Source organism: Pezoporus wallicus, unplaced genomic scaffold, assembly GCF_028554395.1.
Source record: "Pezoporus wallicus isolate ANWC-B61680 ecotype Strahan unplaced genomic scaffold, APGP_CSIRO_Pwel_v1 scaffold_2584, whole genome shotgun sequence".
Lineage (NCBI taxonomy): Eukaryota > Metazoa > Chordata > Aves > Psittaciformes > Psittacidae > Pezoporus > Pezoporus wallicus.
Window position 1 is genome coordinate 8,284,864 of NW_026642851.1, and position 26,979 is coordinate 8,311,842.

Consider the following 26,979-nt stretch of genomic DNA (forward strand, 5'->3'; position numbering starts at 1 on the left):
GCTAGACCTGTGAGGGAGAAGCAAAGCCTGCCAGCATGAGGCCTCCAGGGACTTTTGAGCGTCCCTTTGGCCTCACAGACAGGAATGTCACATTACTGCTGCTTTATTCACAGACCTAAGCTGAAGTCAAAAACTTTACATGGTTGACAAGAGGTATCGGTGTCATCACACTCCTGTTGGATCAGTACCATAGAGACCAGCAAGCTCTGCTTTGCGTTGTGTGTTTCTTTGATTTGAGAGGGATGGCCTGAACTCTGGTATCAGTCTCCTGGTAAGATGTAGAGAAGCAGGAAAGGGGCAAAATTTGAAATACTTGTGAAATTAAGTGTCAAGTTCGGGACGTTCTTAAAAATCCGCACTTGTTAGAGATGGGTGCCAGAAGCTCAGGATGTTTTATAGCACACATAGTCCTGGTGGACCAACAGTTGACAGCAGGGAAATAATGAAAAGGACAGTTCAGACATCTGAACAAAAATCCAATTCGCTAGCCCTGTAAAGAAAGAGACCACATCAAAGCCAAGTTCACGTGAGAGCCAGATGCAATCGAACCCAAGCTTGTTTCAATGACTTTGCAGATCCCAACATCAAAGATCATGGGCTGGGCCTGATCTGGCACCAGCTCAGTAGAAGCCAAAGCTGCCGTCCCTGTGGAATGCCTCTGATGCCAGAGCAGCCCGAGCTGCTGCCCAGCCCCTGGCAGCCAAGTGGGTGGTGACAGAGCTGCAGTGTGTTGGGGACTTCTCCAGGTTGTGTCACAAGAGCAGAACAGGCCACATGCGCTGCAGTTCGGAAGGGTTCCATGTTAATGGGCTTCTGAACATCCTGCTGCTTTTTCCCACCAAAATCCGGCTTTACTGGCACCAGTAAAGATAACACAGCTTACAGCAGCCAACTATTTCCGGGCAGCCTGTGACATCTCCTATCCTGGTTTATTAACTTTCTCCTTTCAAGCTGTGTTAGCAGGAGCTGCTCTTTCAGCAGAATCATCGTGTGATGTCTAACCGACCCGTGTTTCTGGTGCCCGTTTTTGTAAACTGCACTAAAATCTCACTGTTGGTTTCCATAATATTATTTCTACTCGGATGAATTTTTATATAGTTCCAGTTGTTCAAAGAACACATCTGGAACACTGTAACCTTCTCCAGATACTTCTCCCTTAAAGTTTTATGGGAATGGGATGAAACTTTGTGAAATGCTGATCTGCCAGAAGCAACGCAAATCAGCAGTTACTGGAGAAAGTCAACAGTGCAAACAGCAAAAAGCTAACAGAGATTCTCAGCCACCAAGTTCTGATTCTGAGTTCAGGTACATGATCCTCTTTAATTTTGAATTAAAACCATATCAGAGTCCTGGTATTAAATCAGAATTTGAGTGGTAAATAATTCTTTAAAAAAAGCAAGCCCTTAATGTTTCTTGCAAAAGACTACGATCGTTGCTCTGATTTATGGATGTAACTTACAGCCCATCAGGTACCCTTTATTCAAGCGTTTTAAGCTTTGTATAGCTTTTCCAAAATTATGAAAAAAAAAAACAGCAGCTAAGGAATAATAACCCTTATTACCTAGTCTTCAAATATAAAAGCAAACTATATTCAACCTAGGGTATACAAACGCCCCTCTTCACCCACTGAGGTTAGCTGCAAGTTCTGTACTTAAAAACTGGTCATTAAGTAAATGCCTTATATATCTTAATTTCTAATGAAAAAATTAAGGCCTTTAATGTTCTTACTCATTTCAACTTTACCAAATAAACAGCCCCATCAAATATCACTGTGAATTAGGCTGCAGGGCTGGTAAAAAAGATGTTCTGCTGCAGGTGCATATAAATGTCCGTGGAAGTTAAGATGAGAAATACTACTACTTTCAGAACATCCAGTTATGATGATTGGCCACGTCATGGAGCACAGACATGCCTATAAGCACACGGTCTTGGATTTATAGCTGCTAGAAAGAAAAATGTATTGAGTGCAGAGTTCAATTCCTCATGTGCTGCTGAACAGTTTCAGATCAATTCTCTCTTCAAAACACATACAAATTCTTTATATTCTGCACAGTCACTGGCTGTAAGCCCACCCGATCCGGTGTGTAATTACCAGTGTGGGTTTTCCTGAAGGACCACTGATTTTTAGGGCACTGTTATCACCCATCCGCACAGGCGGCTCTCCCAACACAAAAATACACCTTCGCTCTTAAACACACAAACCAGGTAAGATGGCATAAGATTTATTAATATTCTCTTTTACTAAGGCACGTGACGTATAGAAATACTGAGGTACAAAGATGCAGTTTCCTGCACATGAGGTTTAAAACCCCATTTTGACAAAGTTGAGCTACATCTCTTCTGCTCAGAACATTCAGCTTTTAGCCATTTTTTTCTTTTGTACCAGTTCAACAAGCAGCTTGTATCTTGCTATGCACTCCTCCTAAAAGGAAAAACAAAACTGTTAATCGACGTTTGATATTTTACTAGTCCTTTAACGCTATACATGCTAGAAGAGTTAGGTTCTGGGGCTCCTGAGGCTGGTTTTGGGGTTTGGGTTGGTTTAAAGTTGTGCACTGAATTTGAGAAGGAGAATCTACATCTAGCAAAGAGTGGATTAGAAAAAATGAACTTGCAGTTTATCACAGAATCATAGAATGTTTTGGGATGGAGGGGACTTAAAGCTCATCTAGTTCCAAATCCCCTGCCACAGGCAGTGACACCTTCCACTAGACCAGGTTGCTCAAAGCCCCATCCAGCCTGGCCTTGAACACTGCTAGGGATGGGACAACCACAGCTTCTCTGGGCAACCTGTGCCAGTGCCTTATCACCCCCATGTTCTTACTTCTTAAATATTTTTATTATACATCTAAATTTACGTTTCTTAATGGATATTTTATCTCTTTAAAGAGCACACAAACCCAAGAAAATAGTTGCCTTGTACTTCTTGACAATGACTGTAAAGGCAATTATGAAACACTTGGATTTTAATATCTATTTCAGAACAGTCCTTCTGGTATAAATGATCCTGCAGGTTGGTGAGGACAAGCCCTAATGGGCACTAACATAGCAGCTACTGACACCAGATACTACTGAACAGCTTCAGAGCCAGGGAAACACTCCCTCCACGTTTCCTGCTCTCACACTGTGTTGGGCACAAATACAGTGGGGATTTTCTGCAGCTACAATGCCTGAGGCAAGCACACTACGCTATCACAACTGCTATGACATCTAGCACAGACCAACTATATCAGTGACAATGCTGTTTGAAAAAGAATATACTTACAAAAAGGACATTAGATTATTGAGCATTTAACACTTGCAGATGGATTACTTATTTTTGTTTGTTCATTGAGTTGGGTTGAGAAACGTAGTGTAAACGTGTAAGCAAAGCGGCTCACCAACGTTTGGTTACTAAGTTTGAATCAAAATTTGTTTTAAAATCTAATTTGTCCTGCAACTGAAGACCTGAAAGGCAGAGGAGAGCGAGGTACTTTAAATGGAACAGGAGGTATTTCAACATCTTCTGTAATAGATCAAGCAAACTGAATTAAGTGAAAATGTATTTTAAATAAAAGCAACAAACATGCCAGTAATGCTTCTTAGGTTGATTCTGTCTGGACCGCTAGGCTAAGTAAAGACCTCACCTTTCTGCACAGACCATAAGTTCTTAAGGTAATCACAAACTGGTAGAAAACACGTTTCCCCTCTATTTACGCTACAATTCAAACAAAGCCAAGTGTACCTTGTTTTTTCCAGGAACACACTTTGCTATTTTATCCCAGCGGTCCGATGTTCCCTTTGGATACTGCTGCAAGGCCATTTCAAGGAGTTTCTGTTGATTTTGAGTCCACAGTTCTTCTGGGGCACGGCTTTTCTCTCTTTTTCTACTCTCATCATCACTCTCTTCCGCTTGCTCGGTGTTACCAAAATCCTTCTGGCGCCTTCCCCTGCCCTTCTCTTCCGGGACCTCTTTTGTTGCTGGCACAGTCATTTCAGGTGCTTTGACAACTTTTCGTTTGCGGTGCCTAGTTTCACCTGCAGTGGTCTCCTTTTGATCTGTCTGGACATCCATCTGCTCTGGAATATGACTGTAGTTCCCCTCCTCCTCCTCTTCCTCCTCCTCTCTTTCTCGCTGGGTGATTATGTGGTCTGGCAAAGTCATGTTGACTTTGACATTCTTGGAGTTCTGGGCCAGCGTTTTAAGCTCGGAGAGCCTAATGATACCTGTTACAAGTATTGTTACACTTGTAGGTAAATAAATCACAAACAAGCAGGGAAGTGCTCAAACAGTAAATACTGGGAATAGTGCAGAGAAGAGAAAAAGATCTTCTGGATTAAGAGCTTAAGGAAAATGCTTATTGACAAATCAAGATACTTGTTATGAAGCAATGAACTTTGCCAGTTCTGAACTTCTCTGGTGTATGTGAAGTACTAATAAATTACCACACTGATACAAAGAAAGATAACAGCCTGAACAAATGAACAAACCCCAAAATAAACTGAGTAAGAAAGCCCGGGAGGATGCAGTTAAAGGGAAACATTCCCTCAGAATAACCGTCAGCTCTTTGCTTCACTCAAAGTAAAGCGAGGAGGCAAAAGTCCCCAAGGAAAGCGTACCCTGGAAGGTACAAAAGCACTACATTTGCACAGTTCTAATCCAAACACAGCGTTTCTTATAAGCATCACTGAGGATCTAGCAGCACACACCTGGTGTATATGCAACAGAATCCTTCAGCTGTTTGGCTTTCATGGTAACCTGCATGAAGACAACAAAAAAAGGGACTATTAAAAATTACATTATGTGGGCTATTGAAGAAGTCATTAGCATTTCACTGCAAAACACCAACATTGCACATACGTTAAAGATGGTGACACTGATGTTGTTCTGCTGGCCTGGTTCAGACATGGATCCCACATTGCCAAAAGTAACTTTCTACACTTACGTCCTTTCTAAAAAACATTCCTTGCTTATTAAAATGATGCAAGCTACACATTTCTATTACTACCACCATTACACATCACAGTCGATTGTTAAACCCTCATTTTCTAACCTAAAAATACCACAAGGAGACAGGGGAAAAGGAAACAAATGAGTTCTATCTATTAGTTTCTCAATACTGAACAAAAGAACAAAATAACCCACACAGGTCTGGGTTATGAAGCACACTAATGGACACAAATTTGGTCCCAAAATAACATGTAACAGTTTAACTGGCAAAACCAGCAGACACCTCCCAAGTCCTGATATTTCAGTGAGAAAAGTTTATTACTGAGAACCCAAAGGATGAAGAGCTGATGCGTCAACCCGTCCATGTACACCAAAATCTGTGTCCTGGGAGAAAAGTAACACCGGATTTAGCATTTTCATTTTAACTTAAGTAACAAACCAGGTTTTCTCCCCACCCAGAATGGGGAGCTTCCCCGTTCCAGGTTTCTAGACCTCAGTGCAGATAACAAAGAAATCAGGCTGCATTTCAAATTAAGATCCTTTTACTCACTTAGCATCTGCATTACATCAAATGATCTAGAGTCCAAAATTCAAGTACCACATAACAGCATGTTAAAATTAGAACTCAAAGAAGGATGCTTTTTAATTCCTGAAAATCTTTTATGAAGAGCTGATTTTGATTTCAGTTTTTTCAATATGAGGTCTTTGTGAAAAAGCTAGAAATTGAAATCAAGTGGTCTGAGCCACCCATATCAAGTAAAACTTACAGGCAGCACTCAATCAGAAACGATACTACCTGGGACAGGTAACCTGTGTTTCCTGCTAGGTGAACCTGGGACTTCAGATGTTAACATCCATTTAGTTTAAGGCAGTCTGCTGCCCAGAGGAAAATCAAAAAAATACAACATCTACAAAGTCAGAAACTCCTCCATGTGGAATCATATTTACCCACCATACGGATCAGTCAGGCCTTCATAGCCACAGCGCAGGCCTCTCCTGGTTTAGCTAACTACACTAACAGTGACCCTCTCTGTAGAGCAGGGGGTTGTACAGCTATTTGCTGGAAGGAGAAAATACAAAGATTCAGGGGTTTTGTCCTATGACAAGATTCATGAGTGAGTACTTCAATAGTTAAAATACTATGGTACCATTTGCTTCAAGTCTGTCTGGTTCCTCCTACCCACCTTTCTGCCTGTGAAATTGCAGTAGTTTGCTCTCAAAACAGGCAAGTGCTGGATCTCCTTAACGAAATGATGGCAAGACTCAACGCGGCAAAGTGGTCTATTTTCCTTACAAATTAAGCCTCATTTTCTGGGATGATTAAGGTTAAATACAAACTCTCTGTGAACAAAGGAAATCCAACTCTAATTAACCAAAACCTTTATCCAGGGGTAAACATCTGGCATAGAAACCGCCAGTTTCTACTGCTGCAGTATGATAAACTTTCAATTGTTAAAGAGAAATCTCAGAATACTAATATGAACAGATCCTTTTACGTGTCACCAACAGTCTGTGATCTGCATGATCCTGACTTTGAAACAGGATGGATCCTCTTTGAAACAGGTGATCTGCTAATAGTAACTGCCTTCCTTGAAGAGTTTATAGTCTAAAATAATCCAAATTAAAAAGTTTGTGTTCCATTTTCATTTTTAGCAGCGTCTCTGTAGGGCCACTGCTTTACAAGGCTTGGTGGAAGGGAATTCATTCTTGACTGCTGAGCAGAACGGACCCTTCGTGGTGCCCTGCTATGCATCTCTTAAATAGAAATTCAGTTTTATAAACTGGATTATAATAGAACATTTTGAAAAGAGAAGATCTTTTCATGCAAACACGTAGCTGATCCTCTAATGCTTACTGCCATGATGCAATGGACTCGTTGTGAATATGAGAAGGCATTATCTATGTTCATGTATTCCAGAACACAGTTTCTAAACCATTGTGCTATTTTTAAGAAGTTCTTTCCAAGATCTACAGCCTACTCGTAAGTCCAAGAAGTCGGGAAAAAGACAGAGGAAAAGATTCCCTGAACAAACCAGAGCAGAATAAATTGCAAACAAAGGCAAAGACAGGCAAACTGACTGGGCTGCTACCTCACTGGCAATGTTCGGTTTTCTCCGTGTTGAACTGCTGACGTTTTTGAAGGTTGGCAATTACCATTTTATCCTTCAAACTGAGACTGGACACCCAACATAAGGGTTGCATTGGAAGTAGTGTGATTCAAGTTTCCTTTACAAGACAGATGTTCCCAAATTAGGTTAGAGTAGGTAGCCCATGATAGATACATATTTTGCTGCATATTACATCTAACTGAATCAGAATCTAAACCAGCCCTCTGCATTAGAACAGTGAAGGATTTTTGTTTATTCCTAGATCCTAATGGCACTTCCATTTCACCATACATGCAAAAACTTCAGAAGCAACAGTCTTGCCACATGTTATCTTATTTTGGATAGCTTCAGCCATTAATAACTTGGTGAACCCAGATGTAGCATTTGTAGGAAGTTACTCCATTTGTCATATCTAATATTTCCAAGACTGTCTCTTTTGAAGGCATTAGGATGTCTGTCTGTATTTTGATGGACTTTCAATTTGAACATTCACCTGGTAAGCTGGAAATAAAAAACGTATGGTTTAGATATTGAAAACCTTCAATTTCAAACACTGAAAGCACCTTCAGTTGACATTAGCTTTGACAACTCATCAAGCTTCTTACAGCTTCACTATCATCATTCACAGGTTACATGAGAATGATTATTTGTCTATTATTGTCTCTCCCTCTTCCTTTTGTCAGATTTCCTCTCCATACAGATGATTTTGCAAGTCCTTTTCCACATGCTCTGTATGGTTCATGTTTACTCCAGCTCTTTGCAATTCAAGTACAGGTATCGCTTATCAGATTTGTTTGTCCATCAGCTTCAGCTGTCATTGCTGTTAAAGATGCTGACACAGGGCAAGAATCATAACATGCCAGTATTAAACTACAAAGGATTATTAGGAATCCAACCTATGGAACATAGGAAATTGTATTTCAATTTGATCTGTTTGAGATTAATCATTTCTCTTGCCACTCAGATTTGCAGACTCCTGTTGCTGGTTCCTCCATACTTTCTGACGTCCTTAATATCAGTTTAAGTTTCCTCTCCAGTGGTGAGCAGTGCTAGCTACCAGCTAGTTTTAACAGTGATTTTAAAAAAATAAATCACTAAGTTATACAACAGAAGCTACTCCACTGCTTTCTCTATTCAATTTCTTATTGTATCTTGCTTGTATTACCACTTTTTCATTAGGTAACAGATAATGTACTTGGCAATACCTTTATTCAAAGTATGATGCAGTTGTAGAATTACTCGTCCAGTTATTACTACTGATTGTTCTTGCATAAAGCTTTAAAAACCACAGTTTTCACGTATATTAAATAATGAGTATTATCATGCTGAGAAAACTCAGATGGAAAAAGGAAGCTTATAGAAGGTGGAAGTGAGGACAGGCGGCCTGGGAAGAATACAGGGACATTGTCCGGGAAGCTAAGGATCAGTTCAGGAAAGCTAAGGTCCAGTTAGAATTGAGTCTGACCAGGGATATCAAACATAACAGGAAAGGCTTCTATAGGTATGTAGCAAACAAAACACAGACTAGGGATAATGTGGGCTCTCTCCAGAAGCTATTGGGAAAACCGGCTACCCTGGATTTGGAGATGGTGGAAGTTCAGATATAGTTAGATATAAAGAAGTTCTTTACTGTAAGGGTGGTGAGGCACTGGAATGGGTTGCCCAAGGAAGCTGTGAATGCTCCATCCCTGGCGGTGTTCAAAGTCAGGCTGGACAGAGCCTTGGGTGGCATGGTTTAGTAGGAGGTGTCCCTGCCCATGGCAGGGGGATTGGAACTAGATGATCTTAAGGTCCTTTCCAACCCTAACTGTTCTGTGATTCTATGACTCTGAAAAACTGTGCTAAAAGCCTGCTGTTGTTGACAACAGCTTTCACCAGAGCATTAGCCAGCCCTTAAGAAATCCTGGGTCTGGGGACACCTTAAATAATAAGGATCAAGGCTGTGAAATTGATTTAAAACACAAGAACAGAAGAGGGCAGATTTCATATTCCTGCAAGTATCTGTAGTGCTGAACAGACACACTGCATTATTCTAAATGAATCAACTTTAAATGTTGCTGTCTCTATGCTCAAATAACCCTGTAGTCCATCAGGGAAAACAGAAGTCACAAATAAGTCAGACAATGCACAGGGGAAGAGATTTTCTTAGACATATAAAAATGACCAAAAAAAAAAAAGAAAAAGGTTGGATGCAAGCAGTCAAATTGCTGAAGTAGAAATCAAACCATCTTACTATGGACCTACAGAAAGAAGCTGCAGGAACAGTTTGCTTCTGATGACTCCCTTCTGAATTCAGTTTCAATAGCTCTTCAGCCACAAAAAGATCTTACTGAAAGCGAGTGGGATCAGAGGGATGATTTATGTGATGAAAGCCAGACAGAGCTGGTTTCCTCCTGGACTGCTGACAATCAGTCCAGATTACTAGACTAGTTGCTACTCAACAAGACACCTAGCAGTAAAAACATTCCTCTTCATGATCATCCAGATATTAAGTCTCATTACCCTGCACACCTGCCAACTCTTTCAGATGGGACAATCAATGCTTCAGAGGTGCACAGGATTAAAAGAAGTATTATCCAGAGTCATGTTAAAAGACCCATCAGCACAAGCAAAAGGAAATTTTGCTATCACATGCATGAGAAGCTCCTTTTCATCCTGCAGGGAAGGCAGGCATAAAAAAAAGCACAGAACTGTGACAGACCTAGAGGGAAAACCCTGTAAAGAGAGGTACAGTGATCTTCCTGATGCCAGAGAAACAGCCCTTTTGCAGAAGATGAAGAGCAATTCATCATTTGCACAGCATCAGCCACCAGCCTTCAGCTGACCCCTCCAACACCCTGACCAGCTCAGCTTCACAGGGCACACACCAACAACACCCTTGGCAATCTTCTGTGGGCAACAATCTACCTTCCTTCTCTGGATAGGATACTACTTTGGTTAGGGTTGCACCAGATAACTACAGAAGGAAGGATGTCACATTTGGGAAGCCAAGTGACATGGGTTGTCTTCTACAAACCCCACATTATTTTCTCAGAACCCAAGAGGTTTGTACTTCTGCAATTCCTTCTTGCAAGGAAGGATGACATGTTATTGTGCTACTGAAAACTGGAGGTCCCGATAGAATGGTTTGCTATTCTTAGCATCTTCCTGAGCAGTTCTCTAAATATTTACTAAAGCTGCCACAGTTTCTCAGCATCTCAGCATCAACTATCAGATATTTGCCAGTCCCAGCAGCAGTGTTCTGTTCACCCTCTTGTTATCTTCCTGCACGCTCTCTGTCCAGTTATGTTGTGCAAAAATACCAAGATCTGTGGGATTATGGAAAAAATGACATGGAGACAGCCTGTGAGTAGTTGAGGCTACTATGAACAGTAAGGAATTTCTTGAATCTCTGAGGCTAACTTGAGTTATAATCCCATCTTTCTCATAAATTGAAAGCCAAGCACAGCAGGATTTTCATGCCTTCCTAGCTGTGTCAAAGCAGTAGGTTTTTGCAAACCAAACCTTCCAGAACAGCAGGGAATCAACTGCCAGATTTGAAGTTCTCCACTTCAAACCAAAACACTACCTGCAGCACTGAGTTGTTCTTCCACTATAGATCTAAATAGCTTTTCACAGCAACCACCGTCGTAACAAGAACTGCTTAACCTAAGTCAGACAACAATAATGACCCTTTATTTTCATGTGACAAACTCAAAATTTGCTGCTTTATAAATTGCCCTCCCTTCCAGACACTAAAAGGGCTGCTAAAATTGTCTTCCAGTACTAACAGATCGGTGAAACTTCACATACTGAAGCATCAAGCCAAGTAATTCTCCATTTTCACAAGTATCCGAATTTGCTTAGACCTCAACTTACTAGACCTCTTGAAATGAGATGTTTCAAATCAGAAGATACAGCTTTGTTTTGGCACTGCTTATAACAGTTTGCTTAGTAGATTGTTACCACCTTTCCCCAAAGTATGTAGCACAACTAGTCTTTATCCATTGTTTAAATTACATGATGAATTTAGTGCTAACACAGCAAACGAGTATTTTAAGGACAATATGCTTTTATTCTCAAAAGAGCTAAGAAACATTAGTAATTTAACTGAATTTGCTTAGACCAACTAACAGCAGACTGCAACAGTACAGTTTTCTTACGGTTATGGATTTTGAAACTCTGTGTGACTCTCAACTGTGCCACAGCAGATGGAGAAGGGAAGCCACATCCTCAGAAATCTCCCAAAACCCGTGAGCTTAATTATGAGGCAGTTTAAGGGGTGGCCTTCAAAAAAGGCAAACTTGGTCTAAATTTTCACATGAGGAACACTGGCAGGTCTCCAGTTTAAGAGCCCAAATACCCAAACAGCTAATTTAAAGCAGCAGCAGAATTGCTCCTTCTTTCAGGACAGCTCCTAAATTCATGAACTTTTACATGTGGATCATTTCTCATATAGATGTATTCTTACTGGAAAGGTAATGAACTTGCATTTGTCAAAAATAGGCATATGAAGTACAGTGAGAGTGAACTCATGCAGTGAGACCTAAAGGCTGAAACTGTTGCTTGGGCATACAAGAGACACCACAAAATAAGCACCCAGACAAACCTTCTGCTTTCAGGTTTCATGACGATTCAGAAAGTCTGCTCAAATATAGCCACCTGTCTATTGTTTTGCTGTCTTACCTTAGTGTTTTTCTATACAGGCAGCAAAACCCAATCAGTCTGGTTTTGCAACACAAATGCATGAGATTAGTGACTGCAAGGGCAAACAGAATCAGTTTAAATCCTGTAAGACAAGTGAATGATATGACTTCACAAGTATGAAACCTGAGATCTCTTTGCCTTTAATTTAAAGAACCTGTACCTAATAATCACATTAAAGTCTGTTTGGCATGCCAGACAGCTTTTACTTCCTCTGTTATTTTTACTATTTGAACGTCCTTTGTAGTTCCTGAAATTCATTTATGCCTTTCAGCAAATATTTTCTTAACTTTTTATCTATAAAGATAGGTACTGTCCAGTACAATACACTTCTTGAATTTCACATCTAAGTGCTTCTTCTCAATTTCTGAATTCAGCAAAAGCTGACAATCGGCATTATAAATCTTCATAAGGCTTAGCATTTGTCAAATCAAACAATGTAATTTTTGCAGAATAGTAGACTTGAAACTCCACTCCATTCACTATTTTTGTTATAGGGTGTGCACACTGCTTAGGAAATTCAAACATAACTTTTAAATTTTGCTTTAAAAGGTCAATTATTTCCTTAAGTACTGGAAGAGAGGAATGAGAACTAACCCTGGAGCAACAAATTCAGCACGGAAAATGGGTCAAAGAACAGATGTTTAGAGGATGACAGAGAGCAGTTGTACAGGTAACCAGGTCAGCAGACAGGAATCCTGATTAGAGTTAACTGAACTCCATTTCCCTTTCATAATCAAAATACTTGAAAATCTAATTTATAACACCAGCCGACTGCAATAAAAATTACTTTAAAAGCTGTAGAAGCTTTCAGTTGTGAAAGCAGTAAGATTCCATTAGAGTAAGCCGGTTGAAAATCATCTTTATGGGAAGAGATTGCTAAATTCCCCATATGCACATATTAAAATGACAATTAGCAATTTAAATAATTAAACATACTGATAAAATGAGCACAACTTAACCTCATCTATTTTGGGTTGATTATTCATTGGCTGTTAAAAGATGTCTTCCTAGAGAGAGACAAGATAAACATATCCTGTATTTAACATGACAAAAATTAAAAGTAATAAGCCTTCTCACAGTACGCCTGCACCATAGTTGCAAGCTTAACCTAGCTCCAAGCTGAAAAGTACAGGAGTATGTTGCAAAGATATTTATGCTGGTATCACATGAGGCAGCATAAACAGAAACAGTAGAGCTGAAAGAGCTCAGGGGCACTACAGCATGGACATAGCAGTTTATTGTTGGATTTTGGCTGGCAGTTTCCCAGTGGCCTGCAGCACACTGTATGGACGTATCTATCTGGACTGGGAATCTGGCAGACATACCCATATAATGGGCCTTATAGTAACCTTTATTTCTGCAGTATTTTGGGAAATAACAATTAACAAACTTCAATGTATACAAAATCCCAATTTGAGTAGTAGTAGAAACAAAATCTGAAAGAACACTTTGTTAGGAATGACTGAATTTCAGAACAGTTAAGCTAAGGTATACTAACCAACAGTCACTAACAGTGACTGTCTGGCTTTAATTTTACATTTTTTTGAATGAGTTCACACATGCTTCCAATTGTAGGGAAGGTCTTGTTTCCTTCCCCTTTCCTCCTAGATAGCTTGCATTTGCTAGTCTAATCATAGACCATATGAGGAGAAGGACCTAACCTCAGGCAGAATCACTACATTGACGTTTCTTGCACATGTTTGCGTAACCTGTTCTAAAGGCCTGCAAATATGGAGACTCCACAGCAGCTTATTCCACTGATACATCGTCTCCATTGTAATTCTGTGCCCCTCCATGTCTAACTCTGGAGCCTGTGATAAAATCTGAGGTAATTACTTCTTACCCTATAAAATAATTACAGTGCACAAGCCCCTTTCTCTTTACGGTTTTCTTTCCATGTAGATGAGTATTTACATCCTTACTACACAGTTTCTTTCAGTTCAACAACATGAATTCCTTCACAGTCTTTCCCTGTAGGTAGCACTTTAGAGACCTGTTATTTTCTTTTATTCTCACCTGGACTCTCTGTATTGAACCGCTGTTTTAAGTGCAATACTGAAAGCTAGAGGCAAACTAAGGATTTAGATACAGGTTTACCATCCTCCTATTTGTATATTCTCAGTAAGATGCTTGCCTTTTTCACAACTATCTATTTGTTGACCTGTATCTAGCTCATTATCACTGCTAATCCCCACATTCCTCCTGCTTTTTAAGTTACCTCTAACCAGTTGTATGGCATCTTTCATTTGTGAACCTCATTACGATCTTGCTGGGTGTCCTGGCATGTACTTACTGTCTGTTTAACTACATCCTATTTTTTGCATCTTATTTTTCCAATTTGTCCTGACATTTCTGAATTCAAATCATCTTCCAATAGCTTTTTCTCAGCTAAGCGCTAATAGTTCCTCTTAGCTATGTAAGATTTACATGTGCTCACCAGATTCTGGGGTATCAAAGCCATGTTCTAGCAAATCAAGGATTTGTTCCAACCTGAACAAATATCTCAATGAGTCTGACACACGAACTTGGGCTTGCTTTGTATGTGAAAAAGCAGTATTAAAGCTACAAGCATTCTAATGAATCCCTTTGCTTCACACTGTTCCAAACCTCATTAACTTGATGGCAGGAGAAAAATTCAGAAATATATTTAAAAACCCTCCAAAAGAAATAAATCCACAAAACTAAGTTAAACCAACACCATGAAGTCGAAAGTTAACAAAAGCCAAGAACACTCTCCGTAAGTCACTTCATGCTGCTTAAAAAACCTGCCACTGGAAGCAAATACAGTTTGATGTAGGAGTTTACTTTTTTAAAAAGAGGAGTTTAAGGCAATTTAAAATGGAATTTCTCTGGGGTGGTTACAAAGAGTGAATTTCACTGACGCTTTTCTGGTCTATATGAATGGTTTCAGCTTATTTTTTAAAAAGTAACAAAATACTTTTCTAACCTTTTTTTGGCGAGGAAGAAAGCTTTGAGACAGAAGCAACAACGGAAAGATCATTTTGGACTGGATTACTTTGAATGTTTTTATTAACACCTATTTAGCTAATCTACTATTAAAATGGGTTTTAATGCTTAAAATGACATGGAAACAAGCACACTGTACCTTGCCAATCCTTCCTACTACAGTTCTCTCAACTGTGAAAGGAAAACCAAGCCTTACTGCTCAATACTTTACAGGAAAAGAAACAAGCAGAAGGTGGTCTTAAGTTTTTAAAAAGTGTTTCCTGTGTCACAGAAAATATTGGAAAAATAAATTCAAATTTGCCCTTTAACGTTTTTCTTTTTTTAAGCTCTAGCGCATTTGCCAGCTAATACACACGTCAAACTCTCTCTGGCTTGACTAAAGTTGCATTAGCTGTATGGAAGGGACTCCCAAACTCTGCTACACAAGTTATTTCAAATCAGCACCTCATACACCACAACTTATCTTCACTGCCAGTGAACCAGGGAACAGTTGTTTGGCAAGGAAATGATGCCTGCACATGCAAGCACCAATTTTTCTGTGCACAAAGTTTAACAAAACCAGATTTTTCTGCAGCTTCAGTGTAATGTTTCTTATTCAACTATGGTGATGCCCAAGCAAAGTAAGAACCCTTGCTGTAAATTTAGATGACTCCCCTATGTCATCCTCAACAATATAAAGGATAAGCTGTCCATCTTGTTCAACAGCTGAATGGATATATCTGAGGTAGTTCCCAGTTTCCACATCTCTCAGATCCAGACAAAGTGCCAGGATGCTTTTGTTTGTGTTTCCTCTTACAACCTAATCACTGCAAAAGTAGCAGAACTCTAATAACTAGCCTGTGTCAGGAAAGCTGACCTAGCACTATCAGCAGTCGGAAATTTTTAGAGAAATAAAAACTTGTGTGGAGAACACTTACATTAATCACATAGTGGGAGGTCAATGGAAGTAAAAAAGCATTACACTCAGACTTTTCTCCACAGAAAAAAACCTGGAAACTCCTTTTTTGTTCATACAGGGAATGACAGCTCTTAGAACATACCCATTTCAATTCTGTCTCCAATTCACTGAAAAAAAACCAAAACATGCTGCTCAAGACTTTTCCCCTTCTTTCCAGTACTGGATGTGTGCAAGTATGGTGGCCAAATATATTATGCAAAGGTTTCTTAATAAAGAACATTTTTACACCTGCATCAAGGAATAAAGCAGAAAATGGGTGCAAATGACAACTTAAGACAGTTTTAGTTTTGTGATCGGTGTATGTGGAACCACTCCACATGTTTGTGTTGTCAGTATTAAGCAAATTAATCAGTTTCTCTAAAGCAATCTCATGTCTTTCCCATGTACACAGCATACTACCAAGCCATGTGAAATATTTTTGCTGTTAATATCTACTTAGCAAAATGTAGCACCTTTTTAATAAAGCACTGCAGTAGTATGAATACTGCAAGGAGTAAAATAAACAAAACTAAACAGGATAAACAAAAAAAAAAGGCAGAATTTCATTTGCATAACAGGTTAGCAAGTTCTTGCTTACACCCACTTAACTGCAAATGATGTATGTTGTTCTAAAACGATAAGAATGCAAATGGCTTGGGTTTTGGTATGTATTCGAACTGTATAGATGCATTAAATCTTTAAAAATAACTTCTGAAAGTGTCTTTTTGTGATGATACCAATAGGGGTAAATAAACCATTTAAGACATACGTAATTTGCCCAGGCGGCTATAATGGGTTACATTTCACTCTAGCCAGAGGCTTTGTTTCCCATTATTTAAGATAATTCCTGAAATATAATAAATAAAGAACATCTAATCTCAAAATGTACATCAACAGATTTAAACATTATTCTCATTAACCCCTACCGAGCCTATAAAATAGGGTCAGCTGAAAGGGCTTTCAAATGGTCCTCAGCAGACACTACATCATGTTCTAGTGATCTATTGCTTGAAAAGGAAAAGTCTTTTACAGCCTAGCCCCTAAGGGTTTTAAGATCATAACACTTAAAATCCTTAAGTACAAGCTTTCTTTGATATCTGGTACAATACTATAAAATATGAATTAACAAGGCTATTAATCATTTTACACAACATTATTAACCATGCTATAATCCAGGAAAAGGGCCTGAAATAGTATCATATGTATAACTTGTTTTAAAGTTTGTAAAAATATTTCAGTTTAATTAATGGAAACCACCTGTCTAAACACCATTAGCTCATCTACATTTTTTAAGGACTGGCTTGAAACAGAAATGTAATCTTTAACCAAGTCACACAAACATTCGCTCAGTGAAAGGAAGTTGCTGCAAAACCTGAAGTGCATTGTTTTTCTGTTATTGGGTTACAGTAGCTCAAGTCTGTAAGCACTAGAATCCCCCATCCAGCTGATCAGTTACAGCTGTTAATTGCGGAGGGAGAGACTGGCTCACATCTGCTTCTTGCATAGTCAGTTAATGGTTCACTTCCAGGTCCTAAAAGGACTGCAGCCTCTCTCAAAAGACAATGTCAGCCCCCATATACGTCTGGTTCTACACTGCCCGTCTTGTTCTGGTTTGTCAGTCTCTACACAATGCAAATCTGAGTGAACTCACATCTGCCACTGATCGACCCAATTCGTGAGCAATCTTTTCCCATCGACCTGGAGTGCCCCCTGGGAACTTAACCATACTTCTTGTCAGCTGGCTGAGGTCCTCCTCTGTCCATTCAGGTGCCTGTAAAACATTTGTAAAACATTCATTACACTGGGATATTGGACATATTTCTGTGAGGTAATATAGTGAAAAAAATAATCTTCAAATGAATTCATCAAATCATGTAATAAAAGTAATCAATAGCTTCAAGTATCTGGGTACCGTCTCCTTGTGCTGTTGCCAAAAATGCATAAAGCCAACAGACTAACAGTAAGATATTAAAAATCCTTAACATTCAAAAAATGCATTTTGTATATTACATAGACTAACACATTTAATTTCTATCAACATTTATACAGTGTACATAATATAAAATACAGCAAAAATAAAAAGCAGTAACACTATTATTAAAGATCATGGGGTTTTGTAAGGAGAAAATTAGAAGGGCTAAACCCCAACTATAAATTAATCTGGCTACTGCCATAAAAGACAATAAAAAAATATTTCATTTAATATATTAGCAACAAAAGGAGGGCTAAGGAGAATCTCCATCCTTTAATGGATGGTGGGATGTGACAAAGGATGAGGAAAAGGATAAGGCACTTAATGCTTTCTTTGCTTCAAACTTTACAGTAAGACCAGTTGTCCTCCAGGTACCCAGCCCCCTGAGAAGGAAGACAGTAACAAGGAGCAGAATGAAACTGCCATAACCCAAGGGAAATGGTCAGCAACCTGCCACACCTCTCAGACACACACAAGTCTTTGGGGTTGGATGGGATCCACCCACCCAAGGGTATCAAGGGAGCTGGCAGAAGCGCTCACAGAGCCAGTTTCCATCGTTTCTCAGCAGTGCTGGGTAACTGAGGAGGTCCCAGTTGACTGGAGGTTAGCAAATGTGACCCCATCTACAAGATGGGCCAGAAGGAGGACCCAGGGAACTACAGGCCTGTCAGCCTGACCTTGGTGCTGGGGAAGGGTATGGAGCAGAACATCCTGACTGCCATCTCCTGGCATGTACAGGACAACCAGGCAATTGGGTCCAGTCAGCATGGGATTATGAAAGAGAGGTCCTGCTTGACCAACCTGATCTCCTACGACAAGGTGACCTGCTCAGGGGATGGGAGACCAAAGAGTGGTGGTGAATGGCATCACATCTAGTTGTGACTGGTCACAAGTGGTGTTCCCCAGGTCTCAGTTATGGGGCCAGTTCTGGTTAATATCTTTATCAGTGATATGGATGAGGGGATCAAGTGCACCCTCTGTAAGTTTGCAGCAACACCAGGTTGGGTGGGAGTGTTGATCTGCTGGAAGGCAGGAAGGCTCTGCAGAGGGACCTGGACGGGCCGATCAATGGGCCAAGGCCAGTGTATGAGGTTCCACAAGGTTTAGTGCTGGGTCCTGCTCTTGGGTCACAACAAACCAATGCAGCGCTATAGGCATGGGGAAGAGTGGCTGGAAAGTTGCCCAGAGGAAAAGGGCCTGGGGTGCTGATTAACAACTGTTGCTGGAAAAGGCTGCCCAGGGCAGTGATGAAGTCACCATTCTGGAGATATTTAAAAGACATATAGATGCAGTGCTTAGGGGTATGGGTTAGTGGTGCCCTTGGCAGTGCTATGTTAATGGCTGGACTCAATGACCTTAGGGTCTTTTCCAACCTAAACAATTCTATGATTAAACCACAGTTTAAGATGCAAAATTTTAGATACTGAGTTACTGCACATGTAAGATTTTTTCCAGCAAAACCAAAGAAAATGTCCTCATTTTTATGTTTTAAAAAGTCTCTAAATAGAACAGTCGTTTTAGCTTTCTGTCCTGTGTTTTAGCATTCTGGGATGATTCAGGAATGAAATCTGTAGATTCTAATATTCCATTAAGACAATTAAACAACACCCCTTCCCCACAGAAGCACAGTTATGCAACAAAACCAAACCGGATGCTTGTACCACCCCATAACCAGAAGACACAACGTAATCTGTTATAAATAACTGTCTTCATAACGGCCATATAAAAGTGAACAAAGCAAGGAACCCACAATTAGAACAGTTTAAGGCATCAAATCACACTTGCCTCAGCAGGCAACACACAGTAACCATCTTTGACATTTGCAGCATCTCTGCCAGTGACCGCAGAGCAGAATCTTTGTTACCATCAGTAGTTTGCCATTTTATTTATTTTTAAGAAATTCTTTATGACATACCTCTTCTAATCACCATTTCCGATAATGAACAGACACGTATCAAATGGTTTGCATTACAGAGCCATCAGGACAGAACAACAGTCAGAGGTGAGTGACCCCAGGGACCATCTCCACAACTACAGCAAAGCTTCTCCCTGACACTAATCCTGCCTGTCATTCTCCCACTGTGCTCTAACCACACTGACATCCGCTTGCCGCACTGCAAGCTTAACGGGGCCCTTCCTGACTTCTTACTGTCTCCCCCAATCAATGGTTCAAGCGTGCTCTTTTCACCATGTCCAAATGGCAGCTTCACTCATAATCAAAGTGCATCGCTCCTGTTAAAGGGCTTCCCGAAAGGCTCCACCATTTGCATTCATTTGCAAAGCAAACTACTTTTATTCACTTTGTTCTGCTATCAAGAGTGTTCCCTGAAGCAGATAAATTGGCATAAATACAACCTGCCACTTAAAAGACAGTAAATAATAGCCAATAGCAGCAAGGATTTCATCAGTCGTCCTAGTTTGGATCCATGTAGTCCTTTATTCAATGCTGAAAGCCTCAGACGTTCATATTTGGATAGTTTATAATACAAGTATAAAATGAATTATCTATGATGATTCAAATGCAAGATGCTTAAATAATGTGTGTGTATGTGAGAGATATCACACATACAATATGTGCATTATCATACAATTACACTCTGGCCTATGGAAGAAATGATAGATACATAGAAAGTCTCCACATTGCACAATCACATTACTACTTTTATTGTATTAAAAATGAAATATAGTTCATATATTTGTTATATCTATATGTAGACTTTATACTATTTCTATGAAATGTTTAGAAGGGAAGATTTGGGGTATTTAACATTCTAGTTAGAATAATTTTCACACTGGAATTTAAATAACCCAAAAATCTTAGCAGTCTTTTCTTTAAAAAATAATAAGATTTCACACCTCAAAAATAGCCTTAATATGCAGTTTGCTATAATTTTGTATCTAATTTTTATTAAAACTTTTGTAGGTATTTGTTGTTGGTTTTGGGGGTAGGGGGAGGTGTTATTTCTTTCTTTCTCTTATTTTTTAAAAAGTAAATTCACAGCTATTCTTTCTTACCATAACCAAAGCATATCTAAGCAATTACACACGGAAATCAAGATGATCTTTTCAGTGATGTGCAGACATCGGAAGCTTGCTGGTAAGTTTTATTTTCAGGCTTTTTCGGTAACCTTTGATTTTCCTACGTGCTTACAACTTTACCAACAATTTGTAAATATAACAAAACTCATAAGGTTATGTTCCTAAATAACAGACAAGATTACAATCATTCTGTGGATGTGTAGCTAATTACATAGCTAATTCACAGCACAAGAATTCACCAGCTATATTAAAATATCAACTTGTTAACCTTATTTCAAGCTGATGATAATTTTAGAATGTGAAGATCTTAAAACATTTATGAACTTGGAAAATCTTTGAAAAAGCTTTTAGGAAATCCACTCTTAACTGCAAAGCTGTAAAAGAGCTTTTGTGAATTTGCAATTCCTCAGCAACAGTTAATTGTGTCTTTAGATGCAACAGCGCCTACTGTGATCCAACTACTACAAGCAGCTACGAGGGTGGTCATGGTGTGAATGTATTCTCCCTGTTCTAATCTGTAGCCAACTGTAACTGTGAGAGTCAAATGAATGCATAAACATACTGCTTTGTCACCTAAAACCATGTGTGTCCAATATTACTGAAACACTGGGCCAAAATTCATCTCTACAGTAAAGCAATGGAAGACACCACATGGTGAGGGGACAGCTGTTGTTACTACACAAGCATTGAGATTTTGCATCAAAAAAGCCCCATTCTGGGATTAACTCCCCATACTGAATACAAAATTAAAAGTACAGAGTTATGGTCTACAGTCTTTAAAATGAAAATAAGCTACAAGTGTAGATATAAAAAATTCATCGCATTCCCATAAATAATAATCCTCTAACATGGTTTATTATACATAGCTGCCAGTATTGAAGGATTAGTTCATTCAAACACTATGTACCTTCTGTAGAAAAGAAATATGAATGTGGTTCATTGTGTGGCATCACTGTTACACGTGCATCTTTGCAGTTTTGTACTACCTCTTCCAGCACAACAGTGTTTTACACTCTTGGTATTTTTTCCTTAAATTTTAACAGCTCTATTTTCAATTACATTAAAAGAAGATTTTTTAGACAATAAAACACTTCAAGAAAACAGTCTGACTTGTTTAGACATGTTAACATTAATAAGTATAAAACAGTGTACTCTCTTATTGATAAAATTGGGAAGTGGCTAGTATTTGAGAGTTCATGAAGAAACTTCTATTTATGCTGATTTGACAATGAGATAATTACATTTTTTTTAGATTAAATTTTAAGTTTGGACCATTTTTTCCTGCCATCAATATACTATAGATTCAATTTAAATCACTGTTGTACAGAAGTTTGGCTAATGTTTTCAGTCTGGCTAGGACTCTGCTTCATCTAATTTTGGTGATTTACTGATCTGAGCATGTCTTGTCCACAATCTTGCAAATAAACCATGAGGCAGCATCTATTTAAAAGTATCTGTGCAAGCATTTGTAGAGCAAGGGTCCTAGTAAAATCCCAGACAGTTTTGCAAATCAGGAAACATTTAACTAACAAGAAAGTGGTGTTTCTATCCAGTTACTGGAAAAATAGAACGTAGAAGTTTTCATTATTTGATTTCTTGCCCATAATGTCTTATTTTTCTTATAATATTCTATATTATTACAATTCTTTGCTTTATCTGTAAGAAGTCTGAAGCCAGTCTTGCTGTACCAAGTCTAAAACACATCTAGCTGGCTGCTGAACCCTAATGATCTTCTGCAGTTCTAAAGATCTCTTGTGAAGATCTGAAGATCTGCTAAAGAGTATTAATGATCTGAAGTCATATTCAGAGCCACATGTTCATATAATCCTTTGGCGCTTCAAAGACCTTGCTCAAATCCAACTTCCATGAGTACTGTTTTTATTAAGTGAGCCAAAAAAAACAAAGACAGCTATACTGTCCCAGAGCAATGGTCAAGGTAGGCCAGTAAGCTCATTATTTGCGTTCAGTGAGTGCAGCTGTAGAAAACTTTACTATATACTTTGTGATAACAAAAAACATTATGTTTATCATTCATCCTTTCCAGTCTTACTCTGCTCTGAAAAAAACAGGAACCATATGCAGATACCAAGTAAAAGGCAGGCAAGCATATAGGTCTTCTATACTTCATCCTATTACTTTCCCAGACTCCAACTGGTTTTTGCTCAAGAAATTTCTCTAGGTTATTTTATCTATTTAGTAACTCCCAGTGAATCTGCCTTTCAGTGTTTATTTCAATCTCCCCAAAACCATGTAAAATTTCTGTATTTGCAGCATCATCTTCTTAGGGAGTTGCACATACCTGCTACCCATTATATAAGGAACCAGCATATTTTGTCTGTTCTGAGCCTGGCTCCTGCTAGCTTTGCTGAGACCTATCTCTTGGCTTTGAGTGAAGAACCAGCAAATAGTCTAAGTCTACTGACTCCCATGTCACTTACAACTTAGTTAAATTAGCTCTCTAGAGTACTCCCCTGTGAATTGTCTGTTCCTGGCTAAAAGAGTCCTAATCCACTCAGGTGCTTTCTCATGTAAAAGCCATTTTATGCATAATACTGCCTATCATGCCTTTTCCTCAACCACCTGCAATTCCATTATAATCAATCTCTTTGAAACAAGGTACAAAACTGCATAATCATAAATCTATACAGTGGAATTCTTCTGGTTTTGTCTCTATTCCCTTCTTAACAATTTGTAACATTTGCACTGGGTTTTGGGATGAGCCAATCTTTTCAATGAAGCCAGTACTGGCAACTCCTAACATCTCACTCCTCAAGGACAGGTCAGAGCTCATCATCTTGTGCATGAAGACAGGACAACCATTCATTGTATCAACATTTGCATCACTTCGTATTTAAATGCTGGGAAATTTTTCTGCCAGTTTACTGCCCAAGCAGTCAAATTCTTAAGATCACTCTGCAGTTCTTCAGGGTCAGTTCTCACCTTCTCTATTCCAAATTATACTATCATTGATAAACTCACCTTAAGGCTAATTTTTTTACCATGTTAGAATTTTTGTTATACATCACAATTCCCAGCAGAAACTCAGCTGAAGTTCACTGATAACCTTGCTCTACTGAAAAGAGCTGTTCCTGCCTCCATTTTCCATCTTTAACTAATTATTTATCTAGGATTTATCCTTCCTCTTATCCTATGACTGTTTTATTTCCTTATAAGCTTACAAGCCTTGTTAAACCCTTCTGGAAAACCAAGCAGACTTTATCAATCAGATAACCTCCCTGCCTATTTGTTAATCCTTCTATGAAGCCCAGAGGGTTTAAGGCAGACTTCACTTTATATAAGAACATTTTCAGGACCCCATGCAAGCCATTTACCTGGTGCAAGCCCAAATCTCCACCAGTAAGCAGCGTGGTCTCTTTAATTACAAACACAGCTGAAAATTTTTCTGCAGTAGGACAGTCTGTAGGAAAACACAGAACTCCTCAGGAGATATTTTTCTAGACCTCTCCTGTTTCAGAATGATTTCACAGACATTTCAATTAGTGCTGCCCTGAAGAATTCTACATAACCCCTTGCAATTCACCACACTGTAGACCATTTCCAGTACTGAACAGATCCTTGCAGATATACATGAAACAACTCTAATGACATTTTGCAGTAACAAAAATGTATCTGTTTCCTGTTCTTTAAGCATTACTCTAAGGACTTTCATCTTATCATTGCTTTGTCTCTGTAAGAAGCCTTGCTGACAGATCCTGCCAAAAGCTTTATAAAACCCAAGTACACTGCAACGCTCTAATAAGGCAGTATAACTTTTCTTTAAATTCACCCTGACTTTTTACTATTATTTTAAAATCAGCACATCTAACATTTCATTCATTTAATAATTTCAAAAACTTACCCAGTATGGAATTCATGCTAACCAGCCTGCACTTGCCAGAACTCTCAGTGAAGCTCAAAAACTGGTGTACAATTGCCATCTCTCATTTCAAGGCTCATTTAAGTATAATTGCTAAAATATTAACAGCAGTATTAAATTGATTTAGGTTCAACTAATGGTGAAGACCATCATTCCAAGCAATTTTTTATTTATCAACTTCAGATGAATGCTTCCACCTAAAACACTCCCTTTTCCACCTGCATTCAACACATGATGTCAAAACTCCCTAAACTCCTTTGCCGTAAACATGGGTGAAAAGGACTTTTAGCCCTAGCAAATTCTTGAAACTGCTTGATATTTTGATCATCCACTACTTCAACAAAATCCTTGGCAGTGCTCCTTCATCTACTTTCTTACAAAAAAGTAAGAATTATTTGGTCTTGGGCTTACCTTATTTTGGATTTACATTTGACTTGAAAAACTTATGCTCTTTTGCATAAGACTTTCCCTTTCTGCAGCTTTTTCCATCCAATTAAGGAGCTATCTTCACTTTTTAGTTTGAGACAAGAATAACTTCATTCCAGTAAAATGAGTATATTTGAGATTCTTCCACTGGCTACCATATTGATTACTCACAATTTTTTTTTTTTTAAACTTCAAGCAGACTGTTAATCCCTCCTAAATGCATGTCAACAGATGACTTATAAACACTACAAAAAAAATCCCAAACCAAAAACCGATTTTACTTTGAGAGTATAAGAATATTAGAAACCAAAATGCAAATTAAGTCCATAACTGCATAATGTCAATAAAACATCTCCCCTATGTTTTTAGGAAAACAAAAACAGTTGCCACCTATTCAGAAACATCAACTAAAATCTTTATTAACAAATATATTTCACAGGTTGAAAAGGAATTATTCAGCTTCCTGATTCCTAAGCTGTGCATCTATATGTACCTATATATATTGCTTATTTAATCTAAGCAGGAAGCCTGAGTGAATAATAAAAGTCTTTCACCACCAGCTTGCGCAGAATTACATGGTGCTGCCAGGCTCCTCCTTGACGTATAATAAGCCACACCTTAAGACTGAAAAGTTTGTGTTGCGACAGACTGACAAAAAGCAGGGGAGGAGGGTGAGAAGTGAATATAAACCAAGTTAAGAACCAGCTACATGAAGCAGGAAGTCATTTAAAGTTATGACTATATTCAGAAAGTTGCAGATATTTGAAAGACAGTAGTAATCAGACACCCAACAGAAAAGGTGGCAGAGTGACTTAAAAATGAAGCGCTGGATGAGCTATATTCTCAAGATGATTGCTATTATACAGCATTGATTCCAACGTCTTTGGGTTTTACTTCTAGCCATTGGCCCTTTTGTGTCTTCCTCCCAGACCAAATGGCCCTTTAATAGCAATTATTTGCTCCCATGAAGGCACCTGCTAAGTTAAAAGGTCACTCTCCAAGTATCAGTAGACACCATTTCCAATCCCTGAGTAATTTCTACAGATTTTCTTTGTGTCTATTTTCTTCCTTTTTCCATGTAAATCTCCAAATTACAAAAAGCTGTTCAGATCTGACCTTTCCTCCCCTTTCTTATTCATTATTCCTACTTTGAGAATTCAGAGCCAAGAGCAGTTTGTATTTTTTTTTCTGTGAAAGTACTCCAGTTCTTCATAAAGAATCTTTAGGGGAAGGCAATTTTGAGCAGTAATTTTCAGATTTGCAGAACAAAAACACCTTAAAAAGCATCTCTAAATTAGTTTAATAAAAATATTTTCTCCTCAACAGAGCTGAAATTGCTCTAAAATAATGCCTTGTTAATGACTAATCGCTGATATGAATGGTCACCTGGTTAAAGCCACATCACCGGGAAAAACAGGAGAGGCAAAAAGCATGATACTTCAGGATCTTATTGCAAAAATATTTAGGAACATGAGAGGAAAAGTGAGAAATTTATCAGATGTTTGTGGGCAAGATTTTGGTAGCCATGGTGGCCTCTCTGGAAATAGGTGAGAAGCTGCCCTGTGTGGGTCACAGCCAGCTCCAACAGACCCACTGCAGGAGACAGCTAAGCCTATCAGCCAAGCTGCTGGCACCTCTGGGGAAGTGTATTTAAGAAGGGCAAAGTGCTGCACAGCAGTGTGAGGAGGGAAGGAAAGTGTGAGAAACAGCCCTGCAGACACCAAAGTCAGAGAGGAGGGGGAGCACCAAAGCAGAGATTCCCCTGCAGCCCATGGAGGAGACCACGCTAGAGCAGACATCCACACTGTAGCCTGTGGAGGATCCCATAACGGAGCAGATGGGTATACCCTGAAGGAACCACAACCCACGGAGGACCCATACTGAACCAGGTTTATCTTGAAGAACTGCAGCCTGTGGAGGATCCATGCTGGAGCAAGGAAAGTTTGAGAAGGAAGGATTAGCAGCAAGGCACTATCAGAGACTGACCAAACCCCCCATACTCCAAGCCCTCCATGCCACTGGGAGCAGGAAAGAGGT

The 26,979-nt window shown here is 39.1% G+C and overlaps 1 protein-coding gene across 1 annotated transcript in view; it reads right to left on the reverse strand.

Annotated features, from left to right (window-relative positions):
* Positions 1-2,206: 2,206 nt before the first annotated feature.
* The window catches only part of DNAJC1 (DnaJ heat shock protein family (Hsp40) member C1), a 108,848-nt gene continuing 84,075 nt past the window's right edge, over positions 2,207-26,979 (reverse strand). The window contains exons 9-12 of the mRNA XM_057432619.1: positions 17,280-17,399; positions 4,690-4,738; positions 3,725-4,206; positions 2,207-2,422 (exon numbers count right to left, since the gene is read on the reverse strand). Of these exons, the coding sequence (XP_057288602.1) occupies positions 2,354-2,422; positions 3,725-4,206; positions 4,690-4,738; positions 17,280-17,399 (720 nt within the window). The 3' untranslated portion in view covers positions 2,207-2,353. The remainder of the gene's footprint in view (positions 2,423-3,724; positions 4,207-4,689; positions 4,739-17,279; positions 17,400-26,979) is intronic.